The sequence below is a fragment of the Crocuta crocuta genome, unplaced genomic scaffold (genome assembly GCF_008692635.1).
Source record: "Crocuta crocuta isolate KB4526 unplaced genomic scaffold, BGI_CrCroc_1.0 scaffold131, whole genome shotgun sequence".
In the NCBI taxonomy this organism is placed as follows: Eukaryota; Metazoa; Chordata; class Mammalia; order Carnivora; family Hyaenidae; genus Crocuta; species Crocuta crocuta.
The window spans coordinates 9,116,968-9,140,644 of record NW_027528977.1 but is presented as its reverse complement, the minus strand read 5'-3'; the positions used below and the strand labels follow the sequence as shown (position 1 = coordinate 9,140,644).

General features: G+C 42.3%; 1 protein-coding gene across 3 annotated transcripts in view; it reads left to right on the top strand.

The window, feature by feature from the left end:
• MCC (MCC regulator of Wnt signaling pathway) overlaps window positions 1-23,677 on the top strand; it is a 271,105-nt gene that overhangs the window by 137,239 nt on the left and 110,189 nt on the right. For all 3 annotated transcript variants that reach the window (XM_077757204.1, XM_077757203.1, XM_077757205.1), the window contains exon 2: window positions 15,772-15,885. In XM_077757204.1, coding sequence (XP_077613330.1) covers window positions 15,772-15,885 — 114 coding nt within the window. The remainder of the gene's footprint in view (window positions 1-15,771; window positions 15,886-23,677) is intronic.

The window sequence follows — 23,677 nt, the reverse complement described above, 5'->3', positions numbered from 1 at the left end:
TCTCAACCACCAGTCTGTTCTCTGCATCTATAACCTAGGTTTGTTTTGTTTTCCCCAAAGGGCCCGCTTTTTTTTTTAACCTACAGTGTTAATTCTCATCATTGTTACTTCCTTATTTTCCTTTCCCCTTCTGGATTTCTTGGCTACCTTCAAAATTAATGGCTGCCTCCTTGTGTATGACATACCAGTTTCATTCCCCCTTTCCCTCTGTCCTTTGGATTGAATTCCTTCCCCTACTTTGTCTCTTCTATTCTTACCTACAAAAGAGCAAGAACAATGCAAGTTAGTATCTCTTCCTCCCCAGCACGCATGTGGGATGGTGACAATTCCAAAATTTCTATACTGGAAGGACTCAGGATACTCTGGGGCAGTGGTTTGGGGAGGGGGAGGCACAGAGGTCTTGATTTGTCTGTTTTCTTAGCCAACACAATCTCTGTCTGGATTGATTGCTTCTGTTAGATGCCTCCAGGAGAGCTGATGAGTATTATGGGGCCTGAAGCCTGCCTAAGCTATTTTTTTTTTAATAGTTTATTGTCAAGTTGGTTTCCATATAACACCCAGTGCTCATCCCCACAAGTGCCCTCCTCCACTCCCATCACCCCCCTTCCCCTCCCCCGAACCTGCTCTCAGTTTGTTCTCGGCATTCAAGAGTCTCTCATGGTTTGGGTGCCTGGGTGGCTCACTTGGTTAAGCTTCTGACTTCAGCTCAGGTCATGATCTCATGGTTCGTGGGTTCAAGCACCGTGTCGGGCTCTGTGCTGACAGCTAGCTCAGAGCCTGGAGCCTGTTTCAGATTCTGTATCTCCCTCTCTCTCTGACCCTCTCTGGTTCACGCTGTCTCTCTCTCTCTCTCAGAAATAAATAAAAGCATTAAAAAAATTTAAAAAAAAAAAGGTTTGCCTTCCTCCCTCTCCTCACTATTTTTCCCCTTCTTCTCCCCCATGGTCCTCTGTTAAGTTCCTCCTAATCCTCCTAAGCTATTGTTACTAGTTGAGCCCAAATGCAAGGGAGCTTTGCTTACAGACTTGAAGGGGCTAAAATGCAGTGCATGGAATTAGCATTGCCCAGTGTTTTGTTGCTGCCTTGCTCTCCCCTCCCCATCTCTAGTCTGTTTGCCCTCTTCTCCACCCCCAGTCACTAAGAGAGCTTCATAAAAAACCACAGACACAATAGAAGAGTATGAGTTGCTATGGCCTGCACCCTATTCAAACTTAGAGATTGAGAATTCCATAAACCACAAGAGTTTTGTGCATATGGTATTTTCTGGAATTTGAACTCACCATAGGAGAGGTCTGCTTTACATTATCATCTTTCATAGCATAGATTTATCATTCTGTATCTCTGTTAATGTATTTCTGTGGAAATCATTTAACTTATGGGGCATGGCTAATCTTTTTTAAAAGTTTTTTTTTTAAGTACATGAATAAAAGACGGTGTTTTTGTCCATAAAATGCAGCGGGAAAAAGAAATGCAAGTATGTTTTTTCAGACGGCTCCAAAGAACAGATCATGTAAAACACTCGTCTGAATGGATACAAAGCTACTCTTAACATCTGGAATTTATTAGGAAAAAAAACCACATATTCAGCAAAATTGTAACACTCCACATTTAAGTTATCAATTCCTTAAGGCTCCCTAGCTGCCATGTCGAAGTGAGGATGTGCTGCACTCTGTAAGCTCCAGATAGGCTTGCTGGGGCATGTCCACAGCTAAATGTGCACGAGCTATGTGAAGTGACTAATGAAAAGTCAGCTTAACCTTGTTGCTTTACAAGGACACTCTCAGGCTCTGTGTGTCCTCAGGAAATGATGTGATATGTTCCCACTTTTTCTTTGCGAACATGTATCTGTTGCCCAAAAGAATATAAAATCTGGAATGAGGTGGGTTAACTTTGTAATTTTAAAAGTTTTGAGACAGGAGGAAATCTTTGAATAATTTGAGTTTCTTTTAAGATGGCAATTGAAAGGGCAGAGCAATACTACACATTAGGTGTGGCTACCCTAGGAGAGATTGTTTTAAAGGTGTGAAGGGTGATTCCATCTCCTCCATTGCCACTTAAGGCGGAAGTTCTCTGTACCTTTTTCACCCTGTCATTTCGGGAGCTGTTCCTTGATTTCGGGAGCTGTTCCTTGATGTATCAATGACTTTAAATATCCAGTTCTGTTTCAGCCATTTTGTGGGTAGCTGTCGCCCCTGCAGGTATGTAAATACCACAGTTCTCTGGCCACAGTGCAGCAGGGAATGAAGCGCTCCAATCCTGTGTTCCTGTACATGCTGTTCTGTCAGCAATCTGCTATTGCTAGTGATTTTTAAAAACCCAGAGAACAAACAAAAGGCTTACTTTGAGTTGCCTGTGCCTCTCTTGAAATAACCTCTGTTTTTCTTTGCCACGTGAATAGAAATGTCCTCCATAATTGCTCTGTGTGTTGACTCACCTTTTTTTGCCCCACCTCGTGTATTGATGTAAAACGAGAGAATCATCAGACTGGAATGAATTTCAAGAGGCTGTAGACTAAACTCCCAGGCAGGACTGCACCCACATTAGCACAGAGAGCTGAGACTCACCCCTATCTTGAAAGGTTCTCTGGGAGTGGAATTCCACAGCCACTATGGCACCTTCTAACACCTAACAAGGTTCAGTGTCAGGAGAAACTTCAGGAACAAACTCGAATCCCCATGCTGGGTGTAAATTCGTTATCTCTGGCTGTATGTACGCTGGTGACTCTCCACATAAGAGCTCATCATATGCCTCTCAGCTAGTGCTGATTTGCCTTCACATCCTTCTTGTCTCAGAGCTAAATAATCCCATTCCACATTTGTGATATTTTTCTGGGAGCCCAGAACACAGCTCACTGTTCTTTATAAAATGGTGTCCTAAATTGAGATTGATGGGAAGATGATCTCACAGTGTCTTTGGATTTGTAATCCTGTTCATCCATCTCAGAATGGTATACTAGCATCAACACGGTTTTCAAATGAGCATTTCAGAATTGTGACTGAACAGGGCAGTGCATGCCAGCCTCTAAGGAGATTGCATCTAAATATCAGGCAAAATCTTGCTCACCATTTTTTCCCCACCCTTGCATTTAGTCCTATGCCTCACGACCGACCGTGTCAACTTCTTTAGCAATGAAGCTAAGCTTTAATAGTTGGGGTAAATTTGGGGTTTTGTATTGTTGAAACTGCAGTATTTGTAGTCGCTGCCAGATTTAGGCTTTCCTTTGACACTTTTATCTAGGTTGGAAATGTTTCACTCGTAAACTGCCTAAGAATCCTTAATAGGTTTTCTGCTCACTGCCTTTCTGCTCTTTGGAAACAAAATAAGGCAGTTTTAGGGAATTTTTGTTCGATTACTGGTGCTCTGTCTATAAGGAGATAAGGAGCGGGGAGGAAGTAGACATTACAAGAAAGTCAAGGGTTAGATATCCCCTTGTTTGGCTGTGGCATGTTTGAACTCATGATCAGGCCAAACGTCTTGGGCTTGGGAAGATAGGCAGTTCGTCCCTTATAAGCACAGGAGGAATGCAGTTTGCAAGCGAACCTATGTGGTGGGAAGAAAGCGATGCCGCATCCAAAATATGTGATAGAAGAACACCTTACCTCTGGGAGGCCCTGTGCTAAAGCTCCCCACCTCCTGGGGAACCAGATGCTTTGTCTGTGTCCCCATCATTGAACTAAGTCCAGAAGCATGTTTGGATTTGTTGTGAGCCACGCCTTACAGGCTGGGAGACCGTGCCTTCTTCACTGGGGGCCCGTTTCATTCGGGAAAGTCAGAAACAACCCATAGTATCTGTGCCCAAAGGAACATGGCTTTCAGCAGCCCTCTGATGTGGCTGCCTCTTTATCCTTTCTGCTGCTTTGCTACCAGGTTATTACAGAAGCCCTAGGAAAGCAGAAGGGCGGAGACGGGCCCTGATGCAGGAGATCTCACATTGTCCTTAATTCCCCGCCTGCAGTCAGTGAGTTCTGCCACGATTCCCACTGTAATTTATTCATTTCAGAGTTAGTCCGTGAAACAGAGGGGCCAGCAAAGGGGAGTAAATCAATAAGCAAATCGTCCAGGCATATGTGATGAAATGTGTTCCTCGTAGGTAGAGGGGGATAGAAGGAGGATTTGTTTATTAAAATAACTCCAAGCTGTGATGTACCTGTTTGGATTCCTATTGTGTTGTGATTTCTAGAGGCAAAGGAGGAGGGTAGGGTGCTTTTGAAGGACGAGAGCTCCTTACAGGAAAAGAGCAGGAATGCTGTCAAGCTGGACACAAACCACAGTGTTTCATACTCGTGGCTTACTTGCTTGTGTCAGAGCTTTGAGCTGCAGTCCTGACATCTTTGTGATTTGGCAAGGGATTGTGCAACGCTCACTGGCACTCACTGGCCAGGCTAGCACTGACAGATCAGGTGGGGGGGCACTCCCACCTTGGTGGGTTAATGGCTCCCTTGCGTGCACAGGGTCTGTTTGGGTTTGTTTGGCCCTCCTCCCACCCTGTAGCTCCCTCCTTCCCTCCAGCACTGAGCACAGTCAAAGCAAGTACCGGGGATCTCACTGAAACTCCCTTCTGGTACCAGTGGCTTTTCCAGTTTGTGCGGCACTGCTGTAAACCATCTGGTGCTGGGCGCCATCCAACTCTGCAGTCTTGACGACTCCGATCCTCTCCCTCGGCCCACATCAGATCGCAGGATCTGGGAATGCACGACCCTGGATACTCCTGGTAGATGAGGTGCAGTCATGGTAAATGGGATAGGTCAGCTTGGGAATTTGGGGTCAAGTACTAGAGAAACTTGTGCTTCGGTTTCGTTATCTGCAAAATGAGGTAATGATAGCTTCTGTCTTGTTGGGTGGGAATTCAGTGAAACCCATGTAAGGCAGTTGGCACGGTGTCTGGCTCATAGGAAGTGTGCTGGCCAGAATTCATCTGGAGTGCTGTGCTTCGTTCTAGGTAGTACTTATCAAAAGGAATATAGACCTGCTGGAGGGACCACAGAGGGATAGATAATTGTTCTAGAGATTTGAGGACTTGGAGGGGATGTTAACGGTACAGTGGATTACCTGGAGAGTTTTGATATGGTAAACATAATGTTTCAAATGAGCTATTTTAAGTATATTTACATGTAGAAAAATATCTGACATATATTTGCGAGTGATACAATCTCTAGGTGGTAGGGTTAAGGATAATGTAAATTCTATCTGAACTTTCCAATTTTCTAAATGTATCTGTTTTATAAATATTGTCTGAAGTTCCATCATGGGCCCAGCTTAGTCCATCTTGTGCATTGGCTGTATCCCTGGTGTCTTGACTTGTGTGCCTCCTGGGAACTCATAGTCCCACAAGGGAAATGGGTCAGCAAAAAACATATATGATACTTTGTCAGGTACTATTAAATGATGGAAAATAAAGAGGAGTAAAAGGGTAGATATGGATGAGGGGAAGGAAAACTTGTTCCAGGTGGTTGGTGGGGACAGATGGAAAGCAGCCTGAATGAACCAAGGGAATGAACATATATACGTGAAATGATGAATACCGTGTTGATTATTATATGTGTGTGTATATATATATGTATATTTCTCTGTTTTGTTGACAGCATAGCATATTATGCATATCGTGCAATCCATACCCCTAATCTTTTTTGTTTTTCTACCATCAGGAACAGATCTCTGTGCACATCCCTGTTCTCAGTAACTTGTGTCTTTTTTACCATTCGGATGTATTATCATGAAAATTCATTTGGGGTCACTGTATATATATATCCCACTTGGTTCTTAATCACCTCTTACCTTGTGATAGGAGGAGTCAGGAAGTCAGGAGAAACCCGCTGGGCATGAGGCTAGCCCAGTTTCTAGGCTGCTGAGGATTAATGTGTTTGCCTGCTTTTCTACAAGACTGGCTCTGGTGCAGGAGCAGCGGATTCAGTTGCACAAGCGGAAATCAAAGTGTAGATTACTGTGATTAATGTGTTCCAGGCCTCAGTGTGGTGAATCATTCTGATTGCTTCATCAGGGTTTGTGAAAACAAAAAGGTAGGATAGTAACCATCACTGTTTTCAAGGCCCAATTTTATCTTAATGCTTCTTAGCAAGCTCAATGCGTGGCATGGTGATCATGGTAATTAAGATGCTAATGGTCATTGTGGCTCACATTTGGCCAGGCAGCACTGTGGTTAAGTGACTGACTTATAGTATGTTCATTTAATCTTTACAACTCTCTGTGGTTAGGTATGGTTTCCATTTTACAGGGTGAATAAACTGAGGCTTGGAAAATGTACCCAAGGCTGAACTGGTACTCGGGTTTGGGGTTTTTATTTGTTTTTGTTTGTGATAAAGCCTTGTGTTTAATCATGAAAGTTTCTTGCCATCGTTTTCTCTTCCCTCTTCTCCTCGCATTTTCTTCCTTTTCAGGGAACAAGATAATCCTGGTTGGGGCTGGTATTGGCTGGGTTAGGCGATTTGGAGAGGAGAAAGGATTCAGACCTTTTCTCTGTAGCTGAACGCTCTGTTCTCTGACAATCAGCAGGACCCCTGATGGGAGAGAACATTTGAGCAGATTTGAAATGTGTGTCTCCTGCTTTCTCCTGGTGCTTTGGATTAGCTGTAACAGTGAGTGTAAAATGGCCCATCAGTCAGCAGCCTGTGGTGAGGAGAGGGAAGTCTGCCTTCTCTTGCCTGTGCCTTCACTGATATGAGAACTTGTTTAAGGCATCAAACATTTTAAAGGGATTTTCTTGAAATGTAGTGCATATTAAAGTATTTTTAAAATGTGTGAGTGAGTGAAAGAGAGAAAGAGAGAATGTGAGCAGGGGAGAGACAGAGACAGAGACCCAGAATCTGAAGCAGGCTCCAGACTCTGAGCTGTCAGCACAGAGACCAACGTGGGGCTTGAACCCATGAACTGTGAGATCATGACCTGAGCTGAAGTCAGACACTTAACTGACTGAGCCATCCAGGCGCCCCTCAGTAAATTTAATAGTTAGGGATGCATTTAAAAATAAGTGTATTGAATATTTCAATAGTCAACATCTTAGCTGTCTCCTGTGCTTTAATGAACAGCGTGAAAGGACGTGCCCCGAGTTTTATATACTTATTAATTTCGTCTGTGTATATATATATGTGTTAATGCTATATATATATATATATATATATGTACACACATATATGCATATGTATATTCAAATTTAACTCTTCAGTAGTTTTCCCAAGGAGAAAACACTGTCCTCAATCCAGTAAAGAACAGGGTCCTTTCAAAGCAGTTGGACTATTGCTGTAAACATATTTTGTCCTTTGCTGATCTGCAGAGTTTATTGACTGTTTCACTGTTAAAGGTACTTGGTTTCCCTAGAATGGGGAATTCAATACCTGCTAAATTGGATTAGTATAAAAATTTATGAACAATGCAGGCCTTATCAGGGAACTCTTTTACTCCTGTTCGTAGAATTCTCTGTGGGAGTTTCTGCCTCACAGATCACATCAGTATTTAGTGCATGCTGAAATCTTCGCGTCCTCCAATTAGCAGGATTTAATTGTTGCACCTTCATCTCCTTCATGATGTATCATTAGGATGCAACACACCTTGAAATTTAAGTGGATGCTACCAGTTTATTGCAGTGTCTTTATTTTGTCTGTGTTTCGTTCCAAATATCTTTGTATATACATGTAATTTTGGCTTTCTGTGAAAATAATGCTACAAAAGTAAGACTTTGTTAGCAGAAAATAGTGACTACTTTGACTGGCAGCTATTGTACTATAATATTTGTGTAGCAAATTTAAGACTTAATTTGACTGGCAGCTATTGTACTATAATATTTGTATAGTAAATTTTAAAAATCTGTTAAGATTTTTTTAAAGTTGAGTAAATTTAAATCTTAATAGATTTTTAAAAATGTATCTTTTTTTTCCTAAACAAAAGGTTTCACCTATTACTGAACCAACCCACCAGTGCAGAAGCACAGGAACAGAAAAATCATTTTTCCAGTAAAAATTGCCAATTGCTCAGGTGGTAATCATACTTAGAGTGATAGCTATGAGCAAGTGAGCTTGATAGAGCATGAATATATGCTCCATCTCGTGTGAGCTTGATACAGTATGAACATACACGCCATCTCACATGACCTTGATGGGCGTGAATATGTGCGCCATCTCGTGTGACTTGGATAGGGCGTGAATGTGTGCGCCATCTCATGTGACCTGGATAAGGTGTGAATATGTGCGCCATCTCGTGCGACCTGGATAAGGTGTGAATTTGTGCGCCATCTCGTGCGACCTGGATAGGGCATGAATATATGCACCATCTCATGTGACCTGAGTAGGGCATGAACCTGCACGCCATCTCATTGTGATTCCTTGTAGACCCAGCTTGGTTTTTCTCCAGTGCCTCCTACCTGATTTTATCACCAGTTTTCATCCAAATCCATGAGGGGATGGGTGGGGGTGGGGGGTGGGGATTCTGCTTTTATTTCTTGGTCAGGAATCTCTGGATCCTGAAAGTGGTGAGAATACACAGTGAGGAGCCGTTGACTCTACACACCACAAAAATGAAGTTAAAAGAAGAGAGCTCGATTTTTTTTATTTTTGAAGATCAGTTAAAGTAACTTTTTCTCCCATGTTCTGTTTGTTTAGCTTTGTACCTACACTGCAGTATTTTTCTCTTTACCTTGTAGGGTGTGGAAATAGCTGGAGATTAATTTACCTCTGATAACTTCCTGGGTCTGATATCAGCTGAATAGTCTTCTATTTCTCAGCGTTGGAAGTTTTAAAGAATTGATGTCCTTTTGCCTATGCTAATGTTGCAATTCTATGTTCCCCTCTTATGAAAAGAACTCTCTGTCTGAAACCTTATCATCTCAACAGTTTTGTGGGTGTCTGGAGGGTCTCAGAAGGGCTAGGATAGTCTATTGCAAATCAGGAGGCATGGCAGTTGTGAGCCTCCAGGATTAAAGAGACCTGGGTTTTCATTCTAGCTCTGCCACTTCCTAGTTTGACAAGATGCTGAACTTCTAAGCCTCAATTTTGACCTCTTTAGATCGGAGCTAACAACAAAGCATATTAATAAGGCAATGTGAAGAATGATTGAGCAAGTGCCTCTTACATGCTTAGTGTAGCTCCTGTTGGTTATGATGTAATTTTACAGAAGTCTATGTTCATGGATGGGGTACGTTGGAGGATTTCTTCAAAGCTGGGATGTCCAACCTTGGACACCTCCCCTTTTTGAGAGCCATCTCTTTGACCGTTTATTTGAGACAATGAAAGAGTGGCTTTGGGGTGTGGCTGCCTTCGAGGTTAGTACCTGGGCCCTGCTTTGTGATTTAGCACCATCACCTATGTCAAGCACCCTTGGATGGGGTCAGTTTTTCTTCTATGAATGATACTCTCGTGCTAGTGTTGAAGAGGACTTAAATGCTGTTTTCAACAACTGAATTTCAACAGAGGTTTAAAAAGTAACTTGGGCCGCTGATCTCTTTTGGTGAAAGTATCAGGTAGAATGAAAGACAAATAGCTGGTGCTTTCTGAGTTGATGTAGAGCAGCAAAAAGTGGTTTCCATGCAGTGAGCAATATCATAGATTATATTTAATGAGTTTTGAGCTTCAAGGCCACGAGCAACCTTTATTGAAGTTACTACACAGCAGGCGCCCCTAGCTGGAGTTCTAGCAATAAATTGGAATGTTCCAGTCCTGGAAGCCACTGAACAGGCCTGATTGTGTCCATCTGGGAGGGAACATTACCCTTTTGCCAGGGATTTCTTTCTTTGTGTATCTGAGTTATAGCCCTCGAGATGTGGGGAGTCTTGGAGTGGAAGCTGAGTGAGGCTGCTTTCTTGTGTGCAGATGTCTTCTGCAATTTCCAAGGACAGGGCTGGGATACACACACTTATTCACTACCCGGGAGCTCCTGGATTGCCATATGGGAGAGTGGGAAAGGAAATGAGGATTTGATGAGACTTGTTTCTCTGGGTCTCTTTCGTTTCTTTACAGAAATGGAATTAGACTAGATAGTCTTGATTTCCCTCGCCAGCAGGAAGGTGGCATGATTCTGTGTGCTCTTTCAGTTTCTAGGAGAACGTTCTTTGCTGATCAATTCTATTTATAGTGAAGCTTCTTATATGGTCAGCTTCAGCAGATTGTTTCTGGGACTAGTGGGCAAATAAAGTATGCAAAGCCCCAAGTACACAACTCTGCGTGGGGCCTGGGCAGGTGAACGTGCCAGGAATACATGCTTATAGGTGTAAAACCAGAAGAATCATAGAGACCAACTGGTACAAGCCCTTCTCAGAAAGATGGAAAAGCACAGGAAGTTAAAGTGATTCCCCCAAATTCACATGGAGCCAGCTGACCACCAGCCCCAAATGTCATCACTGCTGCTCGAGGGCTTGCCCTGACACCTCCCCCTGCTCCTCCCATCCCCGGCGATCCGGATCCTGATTCTCCCTGTGTCCCTGCCCCTGCCAATGCATACATTTGACCTCTGGCCTCACATCCACCCACCCACATACATGCACACACGCAGACATAAGCATATGCATCCTACGAGCAAGGTTGAACAGTGATGTAATGATTTGGAAGTGCCAGTGAGGCCCATAGCAGAGATTAGAGCACCGAGTGCCTGTGCATTAGCCTCTCTTTCACTTTTTATCAGTTTTCTGCCCCTGGCTGATTTCCTGCCCCATTCCATGCCTGGGTTTCCTCATTTGTCAGCAGATAATAATATGTGTCTCCCAGCATTGTGGCAAGGATTAAATGAGATGCTGCATGAAATGCACTTAGCCCAAGTGGTGGTTCCCAAGATAGAATTCTCAAAATATTTCTCAAGATTGGCATTGGGGTTTTGACCCTGCCCGTTCTTCTGTGGGACTCTGCAGCTGATTCCGTTGGGTAATGTGTAGAAAACAGCAGAACCTGTCAAGAGCGTGTATGTTTAGTAACGTTTAGTTGTGCTGGTTTCTTCCTCTTTAATGAAGAAAACCGTTCACTAGGTGAAATAAGTTGGCACTACCTGTCGTCATCACTCAGACCTGAGCAAAAACTGGGTATGCCTTGTATTTGGAACACAGGTAGCTGAACTAGGACAGAATGGCAATTCCCATCATCATGTAGCAGAAAGGAAATAGAGGTGCCTTGGCAGCAAATGACTTATAGAAACACCTCAGGTAGCCAGAGCAAGTAAAAAAGAGAACAGGCACAGTTCACCCTGGATGAGCTTACCTCCCACCACTGCGGGGAAGGCCACCTCTGCCATCACACCGTTAGTGCTCCACGGTGCCTGTGTCTGGATGGAGATTTGGAAAATGAATTCATTCCTCTGTCTCAGGGGTGGCTGTGGAAGACTTTGGCCCCTTTGAAGACAGTGTTGTTAAAGAGTTGACCAGAATCTCGGAATGATGGGTTAAAATGGCAGACATAGAATTTGGCAGCCTGGATTGAGGCCCTGGATCCCCTTCACCAACTGTGGACTTTGGGGAAAAGTACTTGTGCCTCAGCAAATGGGGAATCCTGGCTTCCCTGCAGGCCACAGAGCTGGAGTGTGATGGCAAAGGTCCGGTGGGCTGATGCAGAGCAGAGTGCCGTGAAAACTGGACGGTGTGGGGACATGCTTGTTGCTGTTGCCAGTAGTAGCAAGATGGAGAATCACCTTACAATTGTACATACACAGTGATGCTCCTGGGGACTCCTTTGAGTCATTGGGCTGCTGGCTTAAAAGGGCATCTGAAGAAGTGTGAAGGAGCCCTTTGTCACATGGCTGATGTGTAACAGAAGCATCTATCCATGTAGCCCGGGAGGAACCACCAGGAGGGGCTGTCACAACGGCACTGCTAGCTTGTCCCCCAGGCCTCTGGCGTCTCTCCGAGACTAAGCAAGCCTGTTCTTAGAGCTAGTTGAACGATGAAATATTAGTGAAGTAATGTTTCATCCAAAAATAACAACCATTTTGACAGTTACCTTGCAGTCAAATTTCCAGGTGGCTTAGTTTCATTTGGATACACACTATAAACTGAATGTGAGGCAGATCTCAAAGCAGCCTGGGGACTTAGTGTCTCATATCTCCAGAACGATGAGGTAGGTATGGATTTATATCCTTCATGCACTAGACCCATATTTGTTTAGGAAGTGTCAAAGTCCCATCCTCACCTTGCTTAGGCCTTGGGTAAAAATTTCACAGAGACTTAAGAGCGTTGGCAGTCAGTTCCTTAAGATAAACTTCAGGACTTGAGCAGCATCTGACAAAGCAGCTATGGCCTCTCAATCCTATGCTGATACCCATGAGGAAGTAAGCTGCTCCATGACAGCACCGGCTTACTCACCTGAGTGTCCCGATGACTACCTTTGGTGGGGCTTAGTCTGGGAAACTTGTTGACTTGAAACTTGTTGACCTAAAATTTGGCTGGGAAAGGGGAAATGTGCCTTTGTTGACTGCTTACCTGGGTCCAGACACACGGTGTGAGTTATTTTTTTTTTTAAAGGTTATTTATTTATTTAAAAATTTTATTTATTTCTGAGAGAGAGATAGAGACAGCATGAGCAGGGGAGGGTCAGAGAGAGAGGGAGACACAGAATCCAAAGCAGGCTCCAGGCTCTGAACTAGCTGTCAGCACAGAGCCTGATGCGGGGCTCTAACCCACGAACTGTGAGATCATGACCCAAGCCAAAGTCGGACGCTTAACTGACTGAGCCACCCAGGTGCCCCTATTTATTTGGGGAGGGGGGGGAGAGAGAGAGAGNCGTCCGACTTCAGCTCAGGTCATGATCTCGGTTCGTGGGTTCGAGCCCCGCGTTGGGCTCTGTGCTGACAGCAGATTTCAGATTCTCTGTCTCCCTCTCTGACTCTCCCCTGCTCACGCTGTCTCTCTCTCTCAGAAATAAATAAAAACAGTAAAAAAATTTATTTAAAAAATTAAAAAATACATATAAAAAATTTAAAATATTAAAAACTTATTAAACAAAAAACTTAAAAAACTTATTAAAAATATCTCCCCAGAAGTTTGAAACCATCCAGAGTCCACCACTAAAGCCTTAGAATGTTTATCTTCCTGTTACGTGTTTATTTCTTTTATATTCAGAGGGAAATATTTTTTATAACATTTATTTATTTTTGAGAGAGAGAAATAGAGCACAATGGGGGAGGGACAGAGAGAGAGGGAGACCCAGAATCCGAAGCAGTCTCCAGACTCTGAGCTGTCAGACAAGAGCCTGATGTAGAACTCAAACCCACAAACTGCGGGATCATGACCTGAGCCAAAGCCAGCACTTAAGCAACTGAGCCACCCAGGTGCCCCTTCAGAGGGAAGTATTTCAGGTAAAGTTTTCATCCACATAAAAAAATTGAAAATTCTTGTCACATATAACATATAGTAGGGAAAGGGTACTGGTGGCCTTGGTGCTACAGCTGAGTTATCCATGGGATTTTCAGTGAGCAAGTTAATCTCTGGGTTTTAGGTCCTCACCAGCAAATGTGGAATGGGAGACGTCAAGTACCCAGGGCCCTTTCCCCACTCAAACAACTAGGATTATGACCCTTGAGAGAGTCTACAAAACATATGTGGTATCTGTGACTTCTTAATTTGGAGTTTATGGAAAGATTCCAGAATCACCGTAATTAGGTGCAATACATGCATCAACCCCAAACTTATACTCTTCCCTAAGAGAAGAGTCTGTCACCCACATGGATTCCTAAGGAGTTTGTAACCCAAAGAAGGTGAAGAACAACTCGTCTACTCTCGCTTCGTGGACAGGCTTCTTCCATCCAGGAAAGCAAAGAGATTTGGCCCACATGCACATCGTGTGGATCTTTCTAGCAATCTGGAGAGCTGATAGGCCCAGAGGTGTTACCTGCTCCAAGATGGGTACCCTCTCTGGTAGGTGTGACCCATCCTGGACCCTCTCTGCCACGTGCTATGATGGAAATAACTACTCTGTGTGTCTCCTCATCTGGCCCAGTTTCTGAAGTTAGCGTGAAACTTTTCCCTCCTAATTCTCCCCCAGGTACTTCAGGTTGTCCTTTCCCCAGAAGTAGGAGGGAGATGAGGGGGAGAAGAGGCATGTCTAGGCTTATACAGTTGGGATCTTCGTTTCCTCCTGTATTTCTTAAAGAACATTTCAGCTCTCCATGCATTTTACCCTTCTCACCAGAGGAGAGGTGGTAAAGCCTCTCCCAAGACTCGGCAGAATGTGTAACAGACCACAATGTCTGATGCTAAAAGAAAATCCTCAGATTGACAGTTCAGAGGCAGAGGGGGAAACCCAGCTGCCTAAGGTAGTGAATTTGAGTCCCTCTCCACCCTCTTGAAAGCAGAACAGCCTCAAAAAGATTGTACAATGGGAACACTGGTATTTGTGCTGAGAATTCATCATACAAAACCTTGTATTTGAAACCCAAAGTGACCTTTTTCTGGGCAGCCCTAGCCCTACACGAGAAGGCAAATACCACCACATTGCCTGACATTTTCTTTTTTAAATTTCAAGCATTCCTAATTTCAAATCGGCTATTGATCTGTTGGTTTGTGGTCCTGATGCAATTAAGTGAAGTCACATTGGCTGCTGTTCTAGTCTAACGTAAACAACTGCTTTGATAGTCCGGACCTTGCCCTGTACATCCTTGTCCCGTACTCCTCCTCACCCCCCAGCAAACCTGCCAGCCCACATGCAGTTGCAGAAAAGCATTTTCAAAAACTTGAAATTAAAATCTTCAAAGTTGAACTGTGTACCGTCGTGCTGTGTCCGTCTTTAAAGATCATATTTATGTGCTTACTCCTTATTTTAACGCCCTCTTGGCAGAAGCTACTAAAAACTTGCAAGGAGGAAGGGTTTGTTTTGATTGTAGCCACTCACCCAAACGTGGTGTGGAATTCAGCTGGGGAACCGTCTGGGCTCCCCCTGGAACTGGCAATGAATACCGATGAGAAGTAGTGACTCACAGGGCAAAGAAGGTTGAAGGGTATTGCTCTGGGATCAGTGTGTTGAACAGACCTGTTTAAGCCATCGGCCTGCAAGGCCACAGAGGGCACATGCGGTAGCTGTTGGTGCAGCTGCTGCTCAGTATTTAGAGCTTGGATGTTTAGTAGATTGAGATCCCGGAAGTGCAGGGTGGTACCGCGTGCTGCTGTGCTGAAGAACATCACTTGTAGCTCCAGTTAACCTGAGGCTGTTGGCTGGGGACAGAGATCTGTAAGGGTTCTTGCTTGGTCTTTTCCAAGTGTCAGTTATCAGTGTTCTGGTCCTGCTTCTACAAGAGGGCCTGCTTGCCCAGAAGTGGCATCTGGTGTGGGGGACAATGAAGAAAGATGAGCTGGCAAGGACCACTTTAGGAGGAGACCATCTGAAAAAAAAAAAAAAAAGTCTCCCAGTTTTTTTTTAATACTCAGCCCCATGGTCTGTCTGTACACGCAGCAATAGGGGTGATTGAATTGCCCTGTTCACCTTTCATATTTTCCAAAGGTAAAAGCTCAGTTGGTTCTCCTTTTTCCTTGCTGCTCAGGCTGAGAATCAGGCGACCCCACACGAGCTCGTAAGCTCATCCTTGCTGAGTAACTCAGTGAAAGCCCTGAGAGTGAGAAGTTTTGCTCTCTGTCCTGATTTGGTCACCAAAACTAGGTCCTGCTGCCCACATGTAAATCTCCCTGTTACATTTAGGGTGACCATGTAACCTGGCTTGCCTGGAAGACAGCTGATTTAATAGCACCCGTTGGAGATGATGCATTTTTTAATACGATCACACTAATTACAGGGAATGAAGGAAAGGAACGAGTTTCTGCCAAAGGATCTAACCTTGTGCTCCTTTCTGTCACCACAGCTCCACTTGGCAGCCCTGGCATCACTCAAGGGAGATATAGTGGAGCTTAATAAACGTCTGCAGCAAACAGAGCGGGAACGAGACCTTCTGGAAAAGAAATTGGCCAAGGCACAGGTAAGGGATCTGGAAAGTTTTTTGAAACGTTTGCATTTTTTATTTTAAGATAAAACACAGAGGGACTCAGTCAGTTAAGCATCTGACTCTTGATTTCGGCTCAGGTCATGATCTCGTGGTTCGTGGGTTCGAACCCAGCATTGGGCTCTATGCTGATAAGGGAAAGCCTGCTTGGGATTCTTTCTCTCCCTCTCTCTGTGCCCCTCCTCCACTTGCGCATATGTGCATACATGCTCTCTCTCAAAGAAACATTAAAAAAATATATCACTGAAGTTTGTATGTCCCTAGCCAGCAGAGTTTATTGTTGCTCATTTAAAAATTACAGGTTTTCTCTGAATCTCTTAATTTATAGGTTTTTCTTCCATTCTTTGTTTTTTAATTAATCTGTTAGAAACCTGGCCATTTGACCTGTAGAGTTTCCTACAGTCTGGATGTTGCTATAACTCACCCATAGTACAATTCACCACATTCCTCTGTCAGGTGGAATGGCAGGTGGACCCAGAGGCTCAATCAAGTTCATGTCCCTTTGGCAAGACTGAAGAGAGTATTTTGTTTTCCACTGGGAGGCACATAATGTCATTTGGTCTCGTTTTCTGTGATGTTAGCTGTCATTGATACTCAATGCCTATGTCCACTGATTCACTGATTTATTAGGACTTAAAAATCATGATATTTTAGTTCTGCCATTTCCCATTAATTGGAATGCTTTTATAGAGACATGTCCCATTGTCCTTGATTTGTTGAAACCGAGATTCATAGAGGAAAAGCAGACTACTTCATTGTTCTATCAACATTCTTCAAGATCATTAATTATCTGTAATCTTTTGAAATTACTCAGTAGTTTTTAAAAATATTATGAAATTGTAGATTTAAACATATTTGGGTTTTATTCTATTGTAATTATTTTCCTTGAAGAAACTCAAATTATATTATCTTTGGCCAGTATGAATGTCTTCATGTTGGCTTTGAGTCCTTTGACATGAACCTGGTAGTTATTCTAGACTCACCTAGTACCTTTTTTTGTCCCAGATCTGGTAGTGACCACTCCCCAAGCAGCTCTTGTTTCTTTTTTCACAAAATGGTATTTCAATACCACAGGCTGGGTGCTAAGGGTGCTTATTGCTCCTAGGTTATTCATTGTTTTCAGGCTTCATTTATTAGACACAGCCAAGGAATTTTTTCTTTCTTATTTATTTATCTCCACATGTATATGTATATGTAAATTTTAAGATAAAATACCTTAGGAGTTCATACTAATAGCTCCAATTTAAATTCAGACTACGAGGCACTTTTTATGTAGCTTCTTGTATGTTTTATCTGTATCTCCTTCCTTTTGTACTAAGAATCTTGGCTCTTAAGGCTACAGAGGATGATTGGATTAGAATATTGCATAATTACTTATTTGCTCCATACCATAGTATATATGGTCTCAGAATAATATTACTATCATCATAACAAATTTAGCCCCTGAGAAGAATTTAATTTTTTTTTTTTTGGTTGCATTATGCTGTCTTCACTCTTCCAGTTACTTGCAGCTGTTCTCTATCCACCCTGACTGACCATATGGCCATTGCAACTCATGTCCTTCCCTTCTAGTCCTCATTTAGTCTTCTACAAGTAAATATATATTTAATGTTTACTGTGGTCCTTGTGTCATGTTCCTCTGTTTATTGCCTGAAGCTTATTTTCTAGTAGATTCCTCAGGGAGGGCTCAGGGGAATAATCTTCACCAAGTTCTTGCTCATTAGTGACTGTGTGTGTATGCCCTTTGTACTCGAAAGGCATTTCTGCTGGGTATAAAACCCTTGGCCTATCTTTTCCTTACTTGATTATGTTTCCACATTCTTTTATTCAACACAGAGTGTTGTCCTCAAAGCTTTCTTTGCATCACAAGACACTTACTCTAGACATCCATGGCATGGTTTTTCTTTATTTTTTTTAAGTCCAGTAATTTTACCAGAGTAACTTTTTTTTTTAAGATTTTATTTTTAAGTAATTTCTACACACAGCATGGGGCTGAAACAACTGTGAGATCAAGAGTCACACACTCCACCAACTGAGCCAGCCTCAAGCACCCCTACTAGAGTAACTCTTAATCTTAATCATCCTGGTTTGATATTCTCAGGTTTGCTGTGTATTCTTTTGATTATCTCTTTTAATATGCTAATGTCAGGGAAGTTTTAAAAAATTATGGAGTTGAATATTCTGTTGTCTTGCTTTGATTTTTGTCTTCAAGGATGCTTATTATATTTATGTTAGATCATTTTTGCCTGTTTTCAGTATCTCACTATCCACATCCTGTCTCTCCATTTTTACTTGGTTTTTCCTGTTATCCATCTAAAGTTTCTTTTGGGGCATAGCATGTTGTGTTTATTGTCTCTAGTGTGCCTTCTAGTTTAGTCTTTATTCCTGAAATGCGTTTTTATTTATTTCTAATTGTTGCCTGTGTTCTGTTACTTTCTGAGTTTTTTAAATTCTGAATTACGTTCTTTCCTGTCTTATGTCATTGTATTTCCTTCAAGTCTTTTGGCTTATTTTGAAATAGTAGGTTATTGTTTGGGGCTTTTTTGAGGGGTGGAGAGAGATGTTCCATTTTTGTGGCATGCTTCCATGGTATTAGGGATATTATTCTACTCTTTTTTTTCTTCCTTCTTATATAACTTTATATGGAATTTGACTTCAGTACTTTTCCATTTTTCATTTTTATGTGAAAAATAGTTTCCTTAAACTTTTAGAAGGCGGGGTTTAAGGTGGTTTTATAAGCTCATAGAGCTTAGTCTTCTTTTGTTTTCATTTTGTCAAAAATATGGCAGCCTGCTTTCTGATACTTCGTAGCTATTTTCCCCTCACCTACTTCTATTTGGATCTATTCCTTCTTTTGTCTCTGTTTCCCCATCCTGTTCAGTCCTCCCCCCTCCCCTTTCTTTTATTAAAGTTATTTATTTATTTTGAGAGGAGGGAGAGAGAAAGAGAGAGGGAGAGAGGGAATCCTAAGCAGGCTCTGCATTGTCAGCACAAAGCCCAATGTGGGGCTCAGTCCTGAGTACTATGAGATCATGACCTGAGCTAAAATCAAGCGTCAGATGCTCAACTGACTGAGCCACCCAGGCGCCCCACTCCTGTTCAATCCTGATCCCACTATCAGCAGTTTCTCTTCCTAGAAGCAAGTCCTAGGGCCAGTCTTATAAGTTCTCAGGGACTGGCTGCTTTAGATCTTTCAGATCTTACTATGGACCCCTTCCTCATTTACTCTTGGCTCAGGCAAAACCTCTCCAGTGTTAGCTGCTATTTTCTAATTGGCCTTCCTCACTTTCCTGTGTATACTTACTGGTTATTGTGGAGTTTTCCAGTTCTCAAGTCCACAACCTTGTTGTTTTCCTCTGCTTCTGCCCACTCAGATACCCTTCTGGGCTTGTGGATGGTGTGAGTTTGTCCTTGCCTGCTTGTATTTTGTTGTTCAAGAGGATACCTTGCCTCCATGCTTTAGTTGTGCTGTGTAGGAGCTCTATTTTCATGTGGGAATTCAAGAAAGATCTAAAAATCAGGCTGTGACAGTCATTGGTCTGGATGACCTGTGGAAAGTTTTGAAAACTCCTGTCTCATGATCGTAGATTGTTTGAGTAGGAAGGAAAGACCCTTTATACTTGAGATCATCTACTTCCACATTTGTTAGGCATCCCAGAGAGGTTAACTTGCTTAGTGAAGGTCAAATGAATAGCTTAGCACCAGAGCTAAGACAAAGTCCCCAGTGTTCTTGCCTCATGTCGGATGTCATACAGATAAAAATTGTCAGTTTGTACTTAGATGAAGACTTAAAATATTTTCCTTCTGATTGTAAAAGTAACAAAAATATGAAGGGAAAATTGGAAAGAAAGCATTATAATGTTTCAGTAGTGGGCCCTGGTGAATTAAAACATGTTTTAATGCTTTTTTGTTTGTTTCATAAGGGTTTTGGGGGGGGAAAGATTGCTTTTGTATTAAAGAAAAATATAAAACAGTGTTAAGTGACCAGGTTTTCTAATTTACAACCATTCAAAGTCAACTATTGTTAATAGTTCTTACTTACCAGTGAGTATTTTTTTTAAGAGGAAGAAATTGTGAAAGCTCTTAACTGGAAGCTGACATGTACCACAGTCTTGGATTTTTAAAAGATGACCAGGAGGGTATTTATTAAAATTTAAGACTACAAAGACAGAGCATCTTTTGCAGAGGATGGTAGAGAATAATGGCTCACCATTTTCTGTGCTAGATCAAGGATTGAGTCAGCTCCCTTTTAACTTACTTAGGGTTAAGATAATGTTATGTAATAGTTTTTGGTGGCTCATTATATCCTAGTCCCATTAATTGACTCCATCCTGTTTGCATTCTTACACAAATATACTTAAAAATTACTCTCTGTTCCTTCAATGGAGATGTCTTTCCAGTTCAGATACTGGGACCCAGAAAGAGAACATGAAAAAAAAAAGGTCAGACTTGCCAGTCTCCTACCTTTTATAAAGTTAAGATTTATGCAAGAGAAAATAAGAACAGTGAAATAAGAAGTGTGGCTGTGCCACACTTCCTGTGTTCTATGCCTTGGTGAGTGATTCATGTTTGAGGCTTGACCAGATTGTGGAAGAGCAAGTTCATGCACACATTTACGCTCTGTGGCTTTCGTAAGTTTTACCAGCTCTCTAAATACTACAGAACTATGACTAAAATGTAAATGGTGGCTGTATTCATCTGAAATTCTCAAAAAGAGCTTTCACATCTATTGACTCACTATTGATGGTGACACTAGAACTAGCTGAATAAAAAAAGGCTTATTATACATGGTTGTAAAGTCAACCTGCCAGTAGTTTTAAGAATAAGGAGACTATATCAGTGTGATGGGGAAGGCAATGTACTTCTGTGTTCATTTTCTATTGCTGTGTAATAAGTTACCACCAAAACTGGCTTCAAATAACACAAATTTATTAATTCACAGCTCTGTGCATCAGGAGCTCAGGTATGGCTTAACTGGGTTTCCTGTGTGTTTGTTCTCAAGGTGTTGGCCAGAGGTGAGTGTTCATCGGAAGCCTCAGCTGGGGAAGAAGAGTCCACTCACCATGCCCTTGGCAGAATTAATTTGTTTGTGGTTGTAGGATTCAGGACAGTTTGTTGGTTCAAAGCTATCCATGCAGAGAAAGATTCTAGAACAAGTCTGCTAATAAGACAGAGCCTTACATAATGTAAGGGGAGTGATATTCCATCACCTTTGCCACATTGTATCTGTAGAAACTAGTCACTGGTCCCATCCAGGCTCAGTAAGAGGGTATCACACAAAGGAGATTCAAGGATCATAAGAGCATTTTGGAGGCTGTTCATTACAACTTCCTGGGGGATTTGATGAACAAAACCACTGTTAGCTTATGCCAGTAATGATAATTACCATACTTCTTGAGCTATATTTGTGACAGGCAGCGTGCCAAGCATTCAGCATGCTTTATGCAGGGAGTTCTCATAATGACTTTTGGTGCAGGTACTAGTAACATTGCTGCTTTATGAATGAAGGAATTAGGGTTTAGGGAATTTGAGTATCTTGCCTGAGATTATGTAGCTAGAAAATACCAAGAGTTAGAATTTGAAGCCAGGTTTTATGAGAATTCACAGCTGTACTGACCTTGCATGTCTCTTAAGCTGCCCAGGGTGCCCTTAGCATCCACGGGGGATCTCGAAGTCACAGAGAGGGGATAATGCACAGATCCACTTGGTTTAAGCATCCCTTCCATCCCAAGTCAAACAGGCGCATAGACACATGTATGTATTTGCACCAACATTAAATAGCCTCATGTGGGAAGCTGGCAAAGATCATATATAGTACTAGTTTAATGCTTCCAGCATATTTGCTATTTATTTCATACCAACAGTTTTAAGTTGCTGTATTTTTAAGTGCTATAAAATGATACTTCAAACAAGTTTATGGATCTCTTTGAAATGAAATTAGTCAGTAGTAATACAGAACACTTTCTTTTTAAAAAATTTTTTTAGTTGATTTATTTATTTTTGAAAGAAAGAACATGCATGTGTGTGAGCAGGGGAGGGGGGGGGAGAGAGAGAGAGAGAGAGNGTGGCGGGGCAGGGGAGGGGGGGAGAGAGAGAGAGAGAGAGAGAGAGAGAGAGAGAGAGAGAATATCCCACAAATGGGGCTCAGTCCCACAAACCATGGGATCATGACCTGAGCTGAAATCCAGAATTGGACACTTAACCTGACTGAGTCACCCAAGCGCTCCAGAAAGATTTTTTTTTTAATGTTTTTTTAATGTTTTTTTATTTTTTTATTTTGAGAAAGAACAGGGGAGGCCTAACCAAGAGAGAGAAAATCCCTAGCAGTTTCACATTGTCGGCGTAGAGCCCAACATGGGGCTCTATCTCACGAACCCATGAGATCATGACCTGAGCCAACATGAAGAGTCAGACGCTTAACTGACTGAGCCACCCAGGCACCCCCAGAACACTTTCTATTTCTAAGCTCTCTATCTTTGGAAAGCAAGTCTTCTGAATTTTCTACCTCTTGGCTTTTAGGAAGAAAACAAATAGTTTTCATTAAATGTAATGAGGAGACTGCTTTCTTACCTCTTTTTTCTCTCATTGTATGAAATACTTAAAGAGGACTTTGGAATGCATTCTCTTTGTCAGGAATGTTCTCTATTCCTTTCTTACTGGTTTTATACTTTCTTTGGTAAATTGCTCTTGCTGTTTTGCTCATCAAAGGCATTTCCATTTGTGCTGGGCCTCTTTGTTTAGTCGGCCTTGTTCCTCCTGCCTTCCCCTTGGGAGTACCTGGGCAGGGTCTTAGAATAAAGATAAAAATAACCCTCGGTAATATCACTGAGACCAATCCATTGTGATCCTGAGAGAGTAGCATGACTTCTTCGTGTATTTTAAAAGGGAGTGGTGCTGACCCCCTTCCTCAGGATGGTTGAGAGGGTTAACAGATGAATGATGGCATTGCAGTTTTCAAGAATGGAGTTCATAATGCTCTTGGGTTTGACAGCTGAGACTAATGCGATGATTAAAGATCAGTGGCCTCTGTGGGGTAAGATAAAACCCAGGGAAGAACATTAACAAAACCATAAAGCTCCTTAGCATCAGCACATTGCACAGGGTTTTTCCAACAAGAGCTCAAGTTCTCAGACCAGTCTGTCTCAAGGCTGACTCATGGCTTTATCCCCGGATTGCACCAATAGCAGAGATGGGCCTAAAGGGTTTTATTCTTGGTGGTTGTAATGATACTGGTTGTTTTTATTAAACATTTTTCGCATATAGGCAATTTCACCAATTTATGTGGCTAGACACAGGTATTTATATAGATTTTAAATTTGCCTCATCATCACAACAGGAGAGCTGATACCTAGGGAAAAATGCTCAGAGTGTATATTAAGTGTCAGATGAAATGCAGGAAAAATGCAGTTTCATCCTATCCAACCCCAATCTTTTTTTCTTTGCCTTTCAGACAAAGGCAAAGTTGATAGTTGTGGGAGCAATCCTAATGATTCTGACCTCCAGAAATTCATGGCAGGCAAGATCCTGCAACCGCAAGCTTGCTTTCTTTGCTGTATTGCAAGATCAGTCCAAACACTGACACATACAGGCTGGGAGGAGGGAGAGCCCTGGATGCAATTCCCTGTGATCATGGGAAAAAAGTGGCAGTGTGTTGTTTGACACCGTTTCTTATTTTGTTCAACTGAAATCGTATGGGGTGTTTCTGTATGGTGAGGAGAAGAAAATAATCCCTTACTTGGACGTTTTGCAGGAAGAAGCTGCCATTCCT